This window comes from Phocoena phocoena, chromosome 9 (assembly GCF_963924675.1).
Source record: "Phocoena phocoena chromosome 9, mPhoPho1.1, whole genome shotgun sequence".
NCBI classification, from domain to species: domain Eukaryota; kingdom Metazoa; phylum Chordata; class Mammalia; order Artiodactyla; family Phocoenidae; genus Phocoena; species Phocoena phocoena.
Genome location: NC_089227.1, coordinates 16,416,961 through 16,434,786, shown reverse-complemented (window position 1 = coordinate 16,434,786; position 17,826 = coordinate 16,416,961). Strand labels below are relative to the sequence as shown.

The following is a 17,826-nucleotide window of genomic DNA, read 5'->3' as shown; positions in this document are numbered from 1 at the left end:
CTTAGCATAGGGGTCATGCAAAAAGAAATTTGGCCTTCAGGCCATGGTCTGCTGACCCTGGTTTCTAGTATGAACTCTGTGGCCAGCCTACAGCTGCGGTGAATCCCAGCTCTACAGCTTCTGAACTGTGTGACATGGAAGAAGTTACCTGGGCCAGTTAATTTTCTTACTTTTTTTCTCTTGAGAGATCACACAGTATTTGTCTTTCTCTGTCTGACTCATTTCACTTAGCATTCACCTGCTTCATGGGGTCTCTTACTAGGATAAAGCTAGTAATAAAGCCCTTTTAAAATTTTTAAAGCCCTTAAAACAGTGCTCGGCACATAGTAAGTGCTACATCAGTATTTGTTTAACCAATGAGATTTTTATCCCGAAATCAGAAATAAATTTTAATAAAAAACAAAGTGGCCTCTAGTATAATAAAAATCACATTCGGGCACATTGCCAAGGCCTTAGTTATCCAGATGCAGATCTTGTATGTCGGATCACACCAAACCCAACAGAAGGAAATGAGTCTATAGAAGTAGGAGAGCGTCTTCTGAGCAGTTGGTACAGGGCAGGGGAGCCAGAGCTTCAAAGATTCACCCGATTTCTGACTGTTTGCTTTCCAGGACGCAGAGCAGGATTTTCATGGCCGGGGGTGGAGGCTATGATAGATAACGGACTCTGGGCACTGAGGAGTGATGGCAGGTGGACAGAAGAAAGGAAAAAGGGAAACAAAGAGGAAGGCAGTAGACAGTAGTAGGGGTGGCAGGATGGAGAAACAAGATTTGGACATATGAATTCATAAGAAGAGAAGTAGCTGGAGAGAGAAAGAAGAGGAAAAAGGTGGGTTTTTAAAAAATTTTTATTGACATATAGTTGATTTACAACATTTCAGGTGTACAGCAAAGTGATTCAATTATATATATAATTTTTTCAGATTCTTTTCCATTATATATATATATTTTACGTCTTTATTGGAGTATAATTGCTTTACAATGGTGTGTTAGTTTCTGTGGTATAACAAAGTGAATCAGCTATACGTATACATATATCCCCACATCCCCTCCCTCTTGCGTCTCCCTCCCACTCTCCCTATCCCACCCCTCTAGGTGGCCGCAAAGCAGAAGGTGGGGTTTTGTGTGAGGTGTTAATACAAAGTGAATGGGTCAGGAGAGAAAGACAAATTGATGACAAGGGTAAAGCAGGTACAAGCTGGTGTTAAAAATGATTTAAAAAGACAGTTTAAGTGATACAAACATTATTTAACACTGCACGAAGTGGGCAGTCTCCATTCCCAAGGGTCCAGAGAGCTGCAAAATGGGGTGGAGGGTAGGAAGCTTTTATAGGATAAAGAGTAAGGAACAAGGAAGTAAGTGTAGAGCCCAGATTTGGCCTGGCTTTTAGGGATTGGCTGACTGGATACACTGTGTTTCTGGCAAAGCGGGGCATTTATAGGGACACGAGAGTTATCTGAGCTTTGGTTTGCTGACGTGGCACCCCGGGCAGAGGTGACTCCATCTTGGGCCTAGGAAGTCATTTCAACATCAGCGACACGTTATCCCCAACCTTTTCTCTCTGAGGATAGAGCTGCTCAGCAGGCAAACGTTTATGGTTGCTTCAGTTCGAAGTTCCAGATGGCTTTTGTGAAGTGAGAAATAACTTTTTGTTTTATTGTGTTAGCCTTCCTTATTTGAAGTAGGCACGTGTGAATTTTGGTTGGCATGATTTAGTTCATATCCAAATTTTTAAAGTTTTTTGTATAGCAGTGAGTTCTTAGGCAGGACGATCTGCTTTTTCTGGGTCCACGTGCCGTCGTAGAATCTAGGTTGAGGTGAATATTGATTAGATAGGAAACAAAAATTTGCATATCCCTTACCCTTAGAGGAAAAACTGCAGCAATGTCCTCTCTCACTGGCTAATAGTATGTAGCAGTATACTGTGTATACTGCTTTTCTGTGTGTGTATAGTATATAAGCAGTACACACATAAATAGTACACATATACCGTACGTTTCCTCAGTTGTTCTTGGGCCTCTGATTTTTAGCCACGTGAGATGGGTTTGAAATGCCGATTTTAATTTCCCGTCACGCGTTTTGATGCATTCACGGGCACAGAGCTCACCGCTGCCTGATCCTGGTTGCTGTGATGGTGGGGCTCCTGCTCTTCAGCATCTCTTCCAGTCACTCTGTGTGTCAACGTTAGAATAGGAAAAGGTGGTGTATGGGTCTCCAGGAGACCAACTCGATGTCTTCTGCTTTTAGGACCATCTCTTGCCTCGCAGACTCATCTTACAGTTACACAGTACCCGCGTTCGCAGAAGAATGGGCCTTCGGGGCCAAGTCCGTGAGCCTTCTGCTGGTCGGAAGGGACTCAGGAGAGTTGGCCGGCCGCACTTACAGAAGGCGTTCTGTTGGCCTTTACCCTCGGGAATGAAAGTTTCTGAGCAAATAGTACACTGGTTTTCTTTGAACTCGTTCTCAGATGAGCGCACCAGGACTGTTGGATTCATTCTCCCTCAGATCCATAGTCTCCTTGGTGTGACAGCATGTGATTGCTTGCTCCCTGTGGAAAAGCAATCTCCGTGGGCGTAATTATTTTATATACATTGTGCATAAAAATGTATTTAACATCTAATGCAATATACAGGTAAGAATTTACTCACTTCCAGAAACTTTATCAAGTTTTGAAGGAAAGAGCTACATCCTGAAAGAGTATTAAATTCAGTGGTAAAGAGTATGAAACAGCATTAGAGTATTAAGCAGAATAAAAGGCAGTGTGTAGATTTTCAACATAGCTGTTACAACAAGTTGTCCTTTTGTTTGTTCCCGCTGGCTGGAGCCTTGGTGTCTTTAGTGATTAGCCAATGCAGACCCTCACAGAATGAACTTGCTAACCTGGGGGAAACACTCCTTTGAAAAACTTTCAAGTACTGTATTGATGAATGCACACCACCTCCCTGAGACGAACTGTATTGCTTTCCCCTATTTAGCAGGCTGGTAGTTAATGTCTAGTCACCTAAAGTGAACCTCAGCACTAGCCGTTCTTCCTTCTAATATCCTGCTAGGAAATTTTATCCCTTAAGAGCAAGGTGAGTAGACTAATTGTTAATTTGGTGTCCTTTTAGATTATACATCCCAAAACTGACGATCAAAGAAATCGATTGCAAGAAGCTTGCAAAGACATCCTGCTGTTTAAGAACCTGGATCCGGTAAGATAAAATCTCAATAGTAGCAACGGTGTGTTTTCAGCGTCCGTGTGGAGAACCGTGCAGGATCTTGGATTTCACCCTCTTTACAAGCTAACATCACCCAGGGCGATGTAAAGGCCCCACTGCAGATGTCTGCACAGGAAGTGGGTTGTGTTCTAGGAGCTGGGGAGGTCACTGCTGTCATAGCAAGGAGTGAGCGCCTGTTTCTCAGCAGAAGGCTTCTCATCCCTCAAGGTTACTTGCTGCAAACACAGCCCTGAGAAGTGGCCCAGGTGAAGAGAGGTTAAGGCTTTGCATTCTTTGCCCACTCAACAGGAACACGTAGGGATGTGCAGGGCCCATGGGGGAATGCCTCTTTCATCACCCAGTAATAGTCATTATTTTAATGTATGACTTTCATATTATACATATTTTTAAAGTAAAGTTTTACTTGGCTTTAGAGGTAGAGAGATTTTTTTTTCTTTGTAAAGATTTTGAAATCTCTAGTCTTTGGTTTGGGGTGTATTTCTAGAGTGACCGTACTGTTCAGACTTTGCCCTTCACCCTGACCTAAATGCTCTGCTTCCTTCATCATGGATTATGCTTATTCACTGCTATATGGTCAGTTGGGAAAGAGGCCCTGCTGCCATGTTCCCCATGTGAAACCTGAGTCAACTTTGGTAACTTACCTCGATTCTTTTTTTGGTCAAACTCAACATCTTAATAGTTTTCGGATTGATGCCCTAGAAAAGAACGCATTAATCAAGACCCACTCTTTTAAGATGAGGTCTTTTTAAAAAGGCCATTTTTATAAAGAGGAAAGTACTGCTTTATACAGTGTCTTCTATGCTGGGTCATATTATACCCTGAAATTATTTTTAAAAGCTCTTTTGTTTCTAATACCATTTATGCTAATGTTATGTCCTCCAGGATCACAGATTATATTGTGTGACTTTGGAGATTTTATTTTAGGGCCACGTAATACAAGTTTTGTCCACTTTGGTCCACGTCCTCTAGAGTTATCACCAAGTCTGCAAAACTAGGAGCTCTAAAGAAAGGGTTGCTGGTGGTTCTCTCTCATAATGGAAGAATAAGAGATGAGATTAAGATAGAAAATTTAGGAATTTCTTTTATGAATGGAAAATCTTCCTGGTAGTATTAAATAGTAGAATAAGTGACTAAAAGGAACTTGTGAAATTTTGATGGGCTTCCAAGTAATCTCAGATTTCATTTATCTAGAATGATAATGATTCTGTGAAATAAAGGACACGAAACTATGATCTCTAATGATCTCCCACCAGAATGAGACCAAATAATTATTAGTGGAAAGATACAACTTTATGTGTGTATAAGATGATAATTTTGCTATTGGAACTAAACTAAGTATTTAATTCTTTTGCTTCAGATACACACAGAAGACAGCTGTGAAATTAATCCTTAGTTTTATCCTTAGGGGTAGGCTTCAGCCAAGAAGGTTCTGTATTTTCAGGCCAGAGCTTTGCATGGGAGAATTTCAGGGTCACCAAAAACAGTGCTTCTCAAGCTTTAATATGCCTATATATCATCAGAGGATCTTGTTAAAAATGCAGATTCTGGTTGAGTAGATCAGTAGTGGAGCCTGAGAGTCTGCATTTCTCACAAGGTCCCAGGTGATGGCAACGCTGTCAGCCCGCAACCATACTTTGAGTAGGAAGGACGAGAGCCCAATGTGAAAATGTTCGAGGTCAGTATTTTGGTACTACCATATGTTATTTTGTTTGCATGCTTCCCTATTCAATTCAACCAGTATTTTAATGCTTTAGCAGTGACCGAACAGTGATACTGTGGAGGCAAACACTAAGTGATGAACAGGCATGAGTGAAATCACTGCCAGTGATAATTTCCTGGCATGCTGCCTATTCTATTCCATCCTCTAAACTAAATTGATTTTTCTTGCCATTTCAACTTTAACTCTTTTAAAGCATTGTGAAAATTTTGGTTGCATTTAAAGTAATTAAAAAAAAAACTTTTCCTGGTGTATTCTGGCAGGGAGCATCTTTAACTAAAATGGTTATTTTTATAAACAAAAGTGTTTTTTAAGCCTCTTTTTAGATTTTGCTGCTCTGATGAAGGTCTTCAATATATATATTTTAAAGGTCACAGTTCATAGGGACAAAAAAGAAAAAGCCCGTTGATGGAATTACAGAGTTCATAAGTTATCATTATTGAATGTTTTATAGGGAGGAAGTAAATATATTTACATTGTTGTTTACAAAAGACCTTTTTTGAATTTGAGCTCATACCATCTTGATTTATTTCCCTACTGTCTTAAATCCTTCTAAGAATGATACAAAATATAAATAAGTAACAATTAGCTCTTCTCAGCAAATAACCACCTGGAATAAGAAATTTTTCCCCAAACATAGCAGATTGAAGATTTTAAGTTAAGTTCATATTTTAAGCAGCTTTCTAGTTTTTTATTGTATACATTTTTTGTCATAACCCAAATGCATTTAAATTGAATTATATATTCCACTTATATAATCTGCCTATCATATAGCAGCTCCTTTCAGGTCAATTCCTTGACCAACCACTGTGTTCCAAGGCCTGTATGAAGGCGTAGGATGCCACAAAAATACTTAGACATGGTTCTTGTGCTCTTGGAACTTATCATTTAGTGAGGGATTCAAATACACATACAAAGCAATTTGGTAAAACATGATAAATGCTGTAATATGGTCAGGGCGCTATGAGAGGATGAGGGTCTCTCAGCCCCACGTGAGGATCCAGGAAGCTGGAGAGGCCACCTGAGACGAGCCTCAGAAAATGAGTCGGAAATCGCCAGTTGAACGAAAAGCACAGAGTGCGTTAACGCTGGTGTCTAAAGTGAAAGACATCCAGTGGTGGGGCTCAGACGTGCGCGTCGTGTCAGGAAGGAGCACCGTAGCAGTGGACACACACTATAGGCAGTAGCATTTTAAGCAGAGAAAGTAACAGTCAGGTGTGTCTGAGGTCACTGTGGTGGCAGGGTAGGGCGTGGAGTTAAAGGCGAGAGACGGATAGGTTAGGAACAAAGGAAAGGAGCTCAGTGAGGAGACCGCACGCCCTCCGTGCCAGGAAATGGATCCAGGAAAGAGCCGTTCTGCGGTCCAGGGAGAAGAAACGCGCCCAACTAAGGAGAAGGGGGGAAGGGATGGTTTCATAAAATACTCAGGACGAGCAGAAGTTGGTACCTGCTGACTGAATGAATCGAGACCTGACAGAAATAGTCTCGGATGACCCCCAGTGTCTGGCAGCGGAGGTGGTACCGTTTCCTGAAATGGAAAAACTTGGAAGGAGGAAGGGGAAGCCGTAATTACTAACCAGCAAGAAGAACAGTCTTGGCTTTGCATCCACTATCTCACTTGACTTTCCTCAAGGCGTTGTTTAGCTTGAAACTCTAGCACCTCCTAGACCTCAGAACAGTTTTCCTTAGCGTTCTGTATATTCATACATTGAGCACAGCATTTATAATTATTAACCTCTTTGAAGATGTTCTTTTCATGAATATTTTAATGCTCGACTCAGTAGGTCATTTTTCTTCTGAAATATTTCTAATTTTAGGCAAACTGAAATAATCTTCTTATGCTATATGATAGGCTCTTTGATTAATGGAGAGTAAATTGTTATTTTTTAAGGGAGTCAAAGCCCTTTTACCGAGCTCAATCTCTAATTTACATTCTGTAGGCGAATAAGATGTGGATTTCCTACAGTAGCTGTCAGTTACTGAGATAAGCCTCTGCATATTGAATATTTCCTATGTTCTTTTCACTCTGTGCATAATTATGGGGAAATTACATTTTGATTGACTAGAAGAGACACCTGTCACATAGAGAAGTTCTAAAAGAAATAGATGTTCTGTATTTTATCAGGGATTACTTTTTCATTTATCCATGTACAAATTCTTAAGCGTGATAATGTTTTAAAATGCAGCTAATTCCAAGATAACAAAAAAACAATTTACTATAGCGCTATATTTCATCCTTTTCTCCACTTGACATTCAGGGCTAGAGCTAGCTAATCAATAAAGCCGATAGATAGTCCCCCTCCATCTGCTCTAAACGAGTTGAAATATAAATAATAAGCAAAATAAAATATTAGTAAACCATTTAATCAAACTTCATAATTTTAATAGGTGACCGTATGTCGCCTGGGTTGATGAACTCCCAATTAGCAGCACATCGAGAAGGCACTGTCTTACTGCCTCCCATTGGCTTCGTCTTCAGCCCTGGCTGCTGTTTCACACATAGGTGCTAGAGCTTACACGGGAATCCAGGGAGGGGATGAAAGCCACGTCCTGCAAACCCATCACCATCTTTCTTCTCAAAGTTTTTCTTACCCACGTAAAGATGTAATGTTGTATTCTCTGTTTAAATGGAGAGTTTGGTTTTTCAATTAATTAAAAAATTTAAATCAGTATGCATATAGAATTGACAAAAATTCAAAAGGAACAAAAGAGTAGTCAGTGAAAGGAGATCTCCCTTCCATCCCTGTCTCCCAGCAATCCAGTTTCTCAGGAGCCAAGTTCTTTTAGCACTATCGTGCATATTTTTCTAGGGTTACTCTATGTATATACAAGTATATTCTTTTTAAAATTTTGGTGGCAGCAAACTCTGTACGTAGAGTTCTTACCCAGTTCTTTTTTTTTTCTAACAGGTAATCTGTATTTATAGAGTTTTCATATTCTTTCTTAAAATTATTTTTATCAGTATTTTATTTTTATAAAAGTTTAAATTGGTAGCGTTTATGTATTATAAAGCTAAACCATGAAAACACATTGCGTTTTGCTGTTGTCTAATGTATTAACATTGTATATACAAGAAGAGGCACCCCAAATAATATTGAAAAAGAAGAACAAAGTTGAAGGACTCACACTTGCCAATGTCAAAACTTATACCTCAAAGCTGCAGTAATCAAAACAATGTGTTGGGCTTCCCTGGTGGCGCAGTGGTTGAGTCCGCCTGCTGATGCAGGGGACACGGGTTCGTGCCCCGGTCCGGGAAGATCCCACGTGCCGCGGAGCGGCTGGACCCGTGAGCCATGGCCACTGAGCCTGCACGTCCGGAGCCTGTGCTCTGCAACGCGAGAGGCCACAGCAGTGAGAGGGCCACGCACCACAAAAAAAAAAAACAACTGTGTTACTGGCATAGGGCTAGACATACAGAACAATGGAATCGCGTTGAGAGTCAAGAAACAAACCCATACATCTATGGCCATTTGATTTCAACAAAAATGCCAAGATCATTCACTGGGGAAAGAATAGTCTTTTCAATAAATGGTGCTGGGACAACTGGGTATCCACACACAAAAGAACAAGGTTGGATTCCTACTTCACACTAAGTACAAGAATTAACTCAAAATGGATCAAAGACCTAAATGTAAGCTGTAAAACTATAAAACTCTTAGAAGAACTTTATAGAAGGGCCTCGTATTCAGAATATAGAAAGAACACTTAGAACTCAACCACAAAAGGACAGACAACCCAACTTTAAAATGTGCAGAGTTCTTGAATAATAGACATTTCTCTAGAGAAGATATACAGATAACCAATAAGCACATGAAAAGATTCTCAACATGGTTAGTCACTAGGGAAATACAAGTCAGAACCACAGTGAAATACCACTTCACCCCCACTAGGATGGGTATTGTTTTTTTAAAAAGGAAAATAACAGGTGTTGGCAAGGATGTGGAGAAATCGGAACCTGGTACATCGCTGGTGGTAAAGTAAAATGGTCCAAGCACTGTGGAAAACAGCTTGGCCGTTTCTCAAAAAGTTAAACATAGAATTACCATATGACTCAGCAATTTCACTCCTAGGTGTAGATCCAAGAATTGAAACAGGTGTGCCAATAAATACTTGTATATGAATGTTCATAGTCGCACTATTCACGATAGCCAAAAGGTGGAAAGAACCCAAGTGTCCGTCGACAGGTGAATGGGTGAGTAAATTGTGGTGTGTGTTCGTATATATATATAGTGGAATATTTTTCATCCATAAAAGGGAATGAAGTATGATATATGCTGTAACATAGGTGAACCTTGAAAACATTATAATGAGTGAAGTAAGCCAGACACAAAAGATCATGTATTGTGTGATTCCATTATATGAAATATCCAGAATAGGTAAATCCATAGAGACAGAAAACATATTGGTGGCTGCCAGGGCCTAGTGGGAGGGGAGAACGGGGAATGACTGCTTAATGGGTGCACGGTTTCCTTTTGCGGAAACGTTTTGAAAGTAGGTACAGGTGGTGGTTGCACAACTTTGTGGCCACTAGTCCACTTTAAAATGGTTAATTTTATGTGACATGAAATTTTACTTCATAAAAAATGTATATGTAATCCATCCGAACATGTTGATTTACTTTAGTTTTAATATTTAGTGGTTAGAACACACTTTAAGGATGAGTTTGGGATTAACATATACACACTACTATATATAAAATAGATAATCAACAAGGACCTACTATATAGCACAGGGAACTATATTCAATATCTTGTAATTACCTATAAGGGGAAAAAAATCTGAAATGTATGTGTATAAGTTTATCAGTTTGCTGTACACCTGAAACTAACACAATATTGTAAATTAACTATACTTCAATTCTAAAAAATGGTTTAAAAAAATCAGCTGTTTACAGAATCGATCACTGAAGCACCTCCTCAAAGTCCCTGGCTTCCAGAAAACAGTTTGAAAACCACTGAGCATGTGGAAGGTGGGGAGCCTGTCTTGACAGGAACAGGGAGCTCATCTCTTTGCCCTGTCACTGCTAGACAGCTGTCCTTCTTAGGCAGGTCTTTACATTGTTCCAAAATCTCCAGCATCTTCCACCCAGCAGTCCCAGTCCTGGCCTCTGGAATCACCGACATCATCATTGTGGCTGCAGATAGCATGTGTTCGCTGAAGTTCCTCCTACATCAGGGTTTCAGATTTCCTGATTGCCCTTCTTTGAGTGTTCTCGTGCTTGTCAGCAACTCCAGTAAAAGATAGGGGTCTTAAAATCCATACTTTTTTTTTTTTAATAGCTGCATAGCTTTCCAATGCATGGATGTATCAAACTTATTTATCCAGAGACCTGTAGATAAGCTTGAGTTTTCAATTCTTTGCTATTACAATGTACATTTTGCAGTGAAAAATGCCCATGCACATGTCATTTCACAAATGTGTTATAGAATAACTTCCTAGACAAGGAATAGTGAGGTGACGGGTAGCGTGTTTGAAATGATACCGACTGTTGACAGTGCGCCCCCTCTGAGACCCGTTCCCATCAGCCGTCTGCCGGAGGAACCCTCCTTCCCACACCATCTCCACCAGTGTGTTAGTCTAACATTTTTATGTTTCTGAATCTGGCAGGTGAAAAAGGGTATCTCCTTTCAATTTTGATTTGCATTCCTCTTTATTTTGAAAGAAGTTGAACATCTTTTTGTGTTTTTAAGAGCCCCTTCCCCCTTTTCTGGAAGCTTTGCAGGTCAGGTCTGTATCTTTTTTTTTTTTTTTTTTTTTTTTGCGGTATGCGGGCCTCTCACTGTTGTGGCCTCCCCGCTGCGGAGCAACAGGCTCCGGACGCACAGGCTCAGCGGCCATGGCTCACGGGGGCAGCCGCTCCGCGGCATGTGGGATCTTCCCAGACCGGGGCACGAACCCACGTCCCCTGCATCGGCAGGCGGACTCTCAACCACTGCGCCACCAGGGAAGCCCAGGTCTGTATCTTTGATGTTCTAAAACCACACTATCGTGTGTGTGTGGAGGTTCTGGTCCTTGATTGTGCCGGGCCCTTGAGTGAGCCCTTTCAGTCTGAAAACGTATATCCTGTGGTTCTGGAAAATACATCACATATTTCTTTGATTATTTTCTCCCCTTTGTTATCTCTAATATCACTTTGTCTAGAGCTTCTGTCTTTTCATCTGTCGACTTTCTTTGAAGTTTTTATTTTAATTTACCTTCTTAGTTCTTTTACAAGAAAATTCTGTAATGGGGGGTACATGTTACACATTTGTCAAAACGCGCCAAGTGTACAGCACTGCACCAAGGGTGAACCCAGATGTCAGCTGCGGACTTTGTATGATAATGATGGCGGTGTAGGTTCATCACTTGTAATAAATGTACCCGCTGGTGGGGATGTTGACAGTAGGGGAGAGGCTGGGTGGAGGCAGGGGGCTTATGGAACTCTGTATGCTTTCCGCTCCATTTTGCCGTGAACCTAAAACTGCTCTCAAAAATCAAGTATTTAAAAGGCAGAAAAAAATGTGGTAATCATGTTATCAGTTTTCAACTTACCCATTTTTCTCTGATTGGCTCTTTTTCTAAATAGCCTGTTTTTCATCTCATGGATATAACATTGTCTTGAACATCTCTGGGTATACAAAGTAGAACTTTCTGAAAGCTCATCGCTGTTCTTGAATTTTCTAGCTCATTTGGTGTCATACTGCTGTTTATATTAGTCTTGTAGGCTACCAGAGGGGCCACGGAAAGCTGATGTGGAGCCCTGAATAAGTATGGCAGGGCTGTCCACCAGTGTCCTGCTGGTTGAGTGACAGGGGGCCAGCTGTTAACATGGGGGAACCCCTCATCCCAGCAAGTGAAGGTCCTTGTTCCAGGGCACCAATCTTCACAGTAGCTGTTCTAGTTCTCTCTTATTTATTTAGCTTCTCCCAAGAACCTGACTCTGCTCTTTTGTCTGGGAAGAATTGGGGTTAATATTTGGTTGCCAGGTGTTCTGTGCTCAGGGTTGAGGCATTTGGAAGGAAGGTATCAACTGATCGTGGAGGATTTTGAATCGGTCTACCTGTTTCAGCTGTGTCTCAGTCCCGTTCTGACCGGACCAGGTGTTTCCCAGTCTGGAGCCTCTGGAGCTCTGATAGGTGGTCAGTCCCTCCACACTGCAGGCCCACCTGCCCTTCTCTGGGCTGCATGCTCTCTCTGCCCCCATTTCACTTCCCTTTGCTCTAGAAATCTCTCCTCCGGTTTCCCCTTCCCATTCTCATGGTTGTGGAGTAGTACCTTGATAGTCTCTATGAAATGTTAATGGTGTCTCAAAAAGAAGAGAATCACACATGGTCTGTTCATGCTCTGATCCAGAATATTTTGTTTCTTCAACCTGTGTTTTCCACTTGCATCTTTTTCACCCTCTAATCTGTCTTCAGCTCCTTAATTTGTTTATACTACTAATTGATTTTGGCCTGGGAGTTACTTGAAGCCTTCTTATGACTTCTGACTTTTCTGTCACTGTGCACCATGCTGTTTCTCCATATCCATTTGTTTTTAACTATTCAGAGGTTTTTGAATTGTTCCTGTATTTGTTCTGAGGAAAGATTTCTTTTGCCTCCTAGTTTATTCTCACTAGGTAAGGTTTATCCTTAAGCCTTGACAAACACACTTCAGCAGAATAAAAATTTTTAAATAGTTGCTGACTGATAGGTTTGATGTTTCTGGCTTCAGTTTTAATAAATCTGTCCTAGGGTGGTATATGGTTGCTTCTTGAAGAGAACCTTAGTGACAAAGGATAGTGGTGGAATATTGGCTACAATCTTTTTTGGTTTTGCTTTTGTTGGTTTGGTTTCTGTTTTGTTTTCAGTGCTAAACCAAGAAGGATTGGAGTCAGGATTTAAATTCACTAAATATTTAGGTAATCTCTATATAAATTCTAGTGATGACTAAAATAGGGAAGTTTTTTAAAAGTTTAGGTATCTTTAAAAGATATTTGCAGTAGTTCTTTGTTAACTTGATCATATTAGTTGCTAAGGTTATATTTCACAAGGTATATGATGGCTTGGTGGTTAATTTTTCATATTAAGGTAGTGATAGTTGCAAATATTCTGAAATAGGCTAATTATTACTTTTATTCAGGTACTGAATACGAGAGTAAATATATAATCATCTGGTTTGTATGTGGTGAGGAGGACTATTCTGTGTATTTTTTTTTTTTTGCCGTACGCGGGCCTCTTACGGTTGTGGCCTCTCCCATTGCAGAGCACAGGCTCCGGACGCGCAGGCTCAGTGGCCACGGCTCACGGGCCCAGCCGCTCTGCGGCATGTGGGATCCTCCCGGACTGGGGCACGAACCCGCGTCCCCTGCATTGGCAGGCGGACTGAACCACTGCGCCACCGGGGAAGCCCTCTGTGTATTTTTTTTTGACAAGACTTAATGGCAGTGATGATATTTCCATTTCTTTGAGCTTGTTCACAGAAGTATAAGCTAATTATGGTTCTTTAAATATAAAGCTAAACATGTTCTAGATAAACAAAGATTGTCTTTTCTTTTTTGAAAAATAGGAGCAGATGTCTCAAGTATTAGATGCCATGTTTGAAAAATTGGTCAAAGAAGGGGAACATGTAATTGATCAAGGTGATGATGGCGACAACTTTTATGTAATCGATAGGTAAGTTTTGTGTAACTTCACTGCTGAAAGGTAATGAACCTTTTGTGGAAATCTCAGTGGCTATTATAACGCCTGACAGATTAATGTACGACAATTGCTATTCCCTTTTTACCCATATTCCTGTGTAACTGGCCCTACACACCTACAGTGAACCCATGCAGTGAAACCGTGCTACCTCATGGAAAGAGGCATAGTGTTTGGAAGACTGGTGACTTTTGGTTAATCTAGAAATCTGTCATTTACTGGGAGCCTCCTCATTTGTTAACTTCTAATTGAGAGGTAGTGATGCCTGTTACAGAGTTAGAGATGGCTGTTACTGTGAGAATAGCAGCATAATACAACATCTGGGATATTGAATCCATATAACTCAATCTGTTATTATGTTTTCTAAAAAGTTTCTTCTGTTATTACTTAATGAAGTAAAACATGCTAATGGTTTGAAAGATTCAGGTATTTCAGAGGGGCCTAAGGTGAAAAGTTAGTCTCTCTTCCTACTGCTTTAGCATCATCTAATCAGCAGAGTGAGTAATTTGCGTGTCTTTCCAGAAATTGTTTATGCATTATCATATTTGTCTGTTAAAAACTCTGTAGAGAAGTTAAGTGAGAAGGCCTGCATTTATGTTGAAAATCTAATTTCAGAAAGTTTAAGTTGTGCTTGACTCCATCCAAGAGCAGTGTGCTTTTCAGATGTAGAGAACAAACGTATGGACACCATGCAGGGAAAGCGGGGTGGCTGGGGGGGATGAATTGGGATTGACATGTACACTCTGATGTGTATAAAATAGATAACTAATAAGAACCTGCTGTATCAAAAACTAAAATTAAATTAAAATCAGCTGTAAAAAATTAAAATAACATTAAAAAAAAAGAACAGTGTGCTTTTAGCAATACTTAGGTAACAACCCTAAGATGTAAAAGGTGCGCAGCCTGGACTGAGTCTTCATTTCTGCACTTCTGTAACATGGTGATGAGGTGTTGATGAGACGTTTGGATTCCCCAAGCACCCCACCACCACCGTTTGGATTCCCCAAGCACCCCACCACCACCAACGCCCGCCCTGTTTGCATGGAACACAAATCATCTCCCAGCCTGATTTGTCGGATTACATTTGCTTCCCTGGGCCAAGTTGTGTTCTACTCAGAGGCTCCGCAGAAAATCCCCCCCCCCCGCCCCCATCTGCTTAGCACTTGTTCCCTGATCTGGGCTCTGTGGGTGGTACCTTTCATGCATCAGTAGCACATGCTCTCTGAGTCCCTCAGTCCCTCACCCCTAAGTCCGTGGTGACCCGGGAGAGCTGCACTAGCCAGGGCTGGGGCTAGACTCTCTGATTTTAGAATTGTCCCACATGTAAATTAAAGTCATGATTCTTGTACCATTAACAGCTTTCATCAATGAAACACCTCAGAAATTCACTCAGCTGTTTAATCGTATTGAATTGTAGGGGTCTGTGCGAACCCTAAAGGTAGTACAGGAATAATTTTCTTTTAGTAGGTATTTTGACTATAAAACCGCCTTACGTTTGTATATAGCACCTTCCCTTTTCAGTTAGATCCTCGTCACCCTTTCGACAGATGACAATTTTCAGGCCCACAGAAGTGACGTGAGTCGGCGAAGGTCACCCAGATGATGAGTGTGGAGCAGACCGAGCATCTGGGTCTCTTGGCCACTGTGTGTGCTCTTTTGGTGGCTCTGCCCTGCCCAGGGCTTCATGTTCTCAGGGGAGAAATCTATATGAAAATGCAGCACACGGTATTTTAGCAGATTTTTAGACTGATATGATTTCAACTGGACTAGTAGCTCACTGTACTTCTCGTCAACACGTTTGTTGTGTATTTTATCCTATTCAAAGTAGAAAACATAGAAAACAGTTTTCATGCAAATGTGTAAAGAGTCTAAATAGAAAAATTAATCTATACTTGAAAAATAACTATTCGAGAAACAAATTCTGGAGGGTATCCCTGAGGCAGCCATTCTAGCTGTGAATTATATTAAAAGCCAGTTATTCTTATTCATGAATATCTTTTGTCTCTAATATCTTATGTGTTTGCTTTTGTGGTATCTTTACTATTCATAATCCTTTCTTAACCTTAAAAGCACTCCCTGTTTTGTCTTTGCTAGAGTTTAGCCAACAAAATAAAGCCAAAGAATTTCTCCTGTCTGCCCTCACAGGTGTTTCAGCAAGCCTTGAAACCGTGTTCCCTGATAAAGATACAGTACCTGGAAAACCAGTTCTCCACAACAAGAATGCAGTTTCCAGAAATATAGGGTCTGGATAATATGCAGCGCAGTGACTGTTTTACTTGCCTAGAAGAAGAAACCCAATTAAAAGATAAGCACAGAAAGACTATGAAAAGACCAGGATCAGATATTTAGCCTGAATTTCTACCACTTTTAGATTGTGGGGTCAGTCTAACATGAAGGGCCAGATGGTATAAAGAGCCAGAGAGTAAATTTTGCAGGCTTTCTGGGCCATGAGGTCTGTGTTGCAGCTACTCAACTCTGCTGTCATAGCACAAGTCAGCTACAGAGAATGCAGAAACCGCCGGTGTGTTTGTCTTTCCAATAAAACTTGATTTACAGAAGCAGGCAGCCAGTCTTGGGCCTCAGCTGGCCGGCCCCTCCTATAGATTATAAAGGACCCTGTAAGTACTGTACAGCAGTGCCTGACCAGACTGTTAGAGCTATATTCTTTTTAAAAATTATTTTCTTCTGATCTCAAAAGTAATACATATTCGTTTTAGAAACGAAAACTCTTGAATTACACAGTGAATGTCCCTAGAATCCTCCCCAATTCTTATACTCAGAGGTCACTGCAGTCAGCAGACTCACACACATTCCTTCAGGTGGTTGTCTTGGCATATTGCATTTGGTTGCAGTCTTAGTTATATTTTTATCATTTATTTCAATACCTTAAATATTTGTTGTTTAGTCTCATTTGCCCCAGACGATGAGACAACAGACACATGGATGGGCCTTACCCTCGTCCCGTGGATGCTCTCTTCTTCCTGCTTGTCCGGAACTGGTGGTGTCTTTTTCACATATTGATGCCCTTTTATTCCTTGTTGTCATTAGAGGGGAAAGGAAACTAAGAGCCCATCCTCAGCTGCCACCCTTGCGTGTGTCTTACGTCTCAGGGAGGACCCCTGTTGCCTTACTGTGCCTGCGGAAGGCTCCCAGTGCACCCAGCCAGCTCCTTCCTGCTTCTCCCCGATGTAAAGACCTCTTCAAGGATGTAGAAGAAGCTGGGGGCAGTGGCGGATCTGGGAGGAAACTGAATGGCTGGGCCAGGGCACTATTCACCCTTCTAGACATTTAAATTTTAACTGGGTGAATGTGTTATGATGTCCCAGCAATAAGACTAAGCCATAAATGATTTTTTTTAAAAAAAGAATGAGGTTGTATTTCCCAGGGCTCATGTTTCATCGTGATGAGATTTTACTTGAATTACTTTTACGTCTTCTTTTTCACATGTGCAACAGAGGAACATTTGATATCTACGTGAAATGTGATGGTGTTGGAAGGTGTGTTGGCAACTATGACAATCGTGGGAGTTTTGGCGAACTGGCCTTAATGTACAATACGCCCAGAGCAGCTACAATCACCGCTACCTCTCCCGGTGCTCTGTGGGGCTTGGTGAGTGAAGTATTTATTTGACCTGAATGTCATTTGTAAAAATCATTATGACAGAAGCCAGGTGGCTACAGTATTTTAGTTCTACTAGGTAGATTTATTTGGGATCATCATCAGTCATCAGGGAATTTATTAAGCAACTACTAGATGCTGAACGATTGGACACTAGGACTGTGCTGAGTTAAATCTTCATGTTCTTTTCCCAAATTGAGTCAGGAGTTTAACCTACTGGCCGTGGGAAAGACACTCAGATCCAAAATGTTCCTCTTTTACTCACTCTTAAAAACCAACCAGCCACACAAAGGCTTCAGTGCTCTTTTCTCAGATAGCTGTCTGTGGTAAATATTATCATCTGTGGTTCCCAGAGTGTGGGCCCCTGACCTGTAGCATCTCTATCACCTGGGAACTTGCTAGAAATGCAAATTGATGCCCCACTTACTGATTCAGGCCCGTTGACTCAGAAACTCTGGCGATGGGACCCAGCAGTCTGTATTTGAGCAAGCCCACTGGGTGATTCTCATGCATGCTTGAGAAACCACTATAAACTGAGTCTCTCCGTGCTGTGTAAATTGATTGGTAACAACTTTGCATTGCCAAGCGGCTGTGTGGAGAAAAAATACTTGGTG

At 41.1% G+C, this 17,826-nt stretch overlaps 1 protein-coding gene across 1 annotated transcript in view; it reads left to right on the top strand.

Annotated features, from left to right (window-relative positions):
- The window catches only part of PRKAR2B (protein kinase cAMP-dependent type II regulatory subunit beta), a 109,497-nt gene that overhangs the window by 73,469 nt on the left and 18,202 nt on the right, over positions 1-17,826 (top strand). The window contains exons 4-6 of the mRNA XM_065883689.1: positions 3,110-3,193; positions 13,464-13,570; positions 17,050-17,203. Of these exons, the coding sequence (XP_065739761.1) occupies positions 3,110-3,193; positions 13,464-13,570; positions 17,050-17,203 (345 nt within the window). The remainder of the gene's footprint in view (positions 1-3,109; positions 3,194-13,463; positions 13,571-17,049; positions 17,204-17,826) is intronic.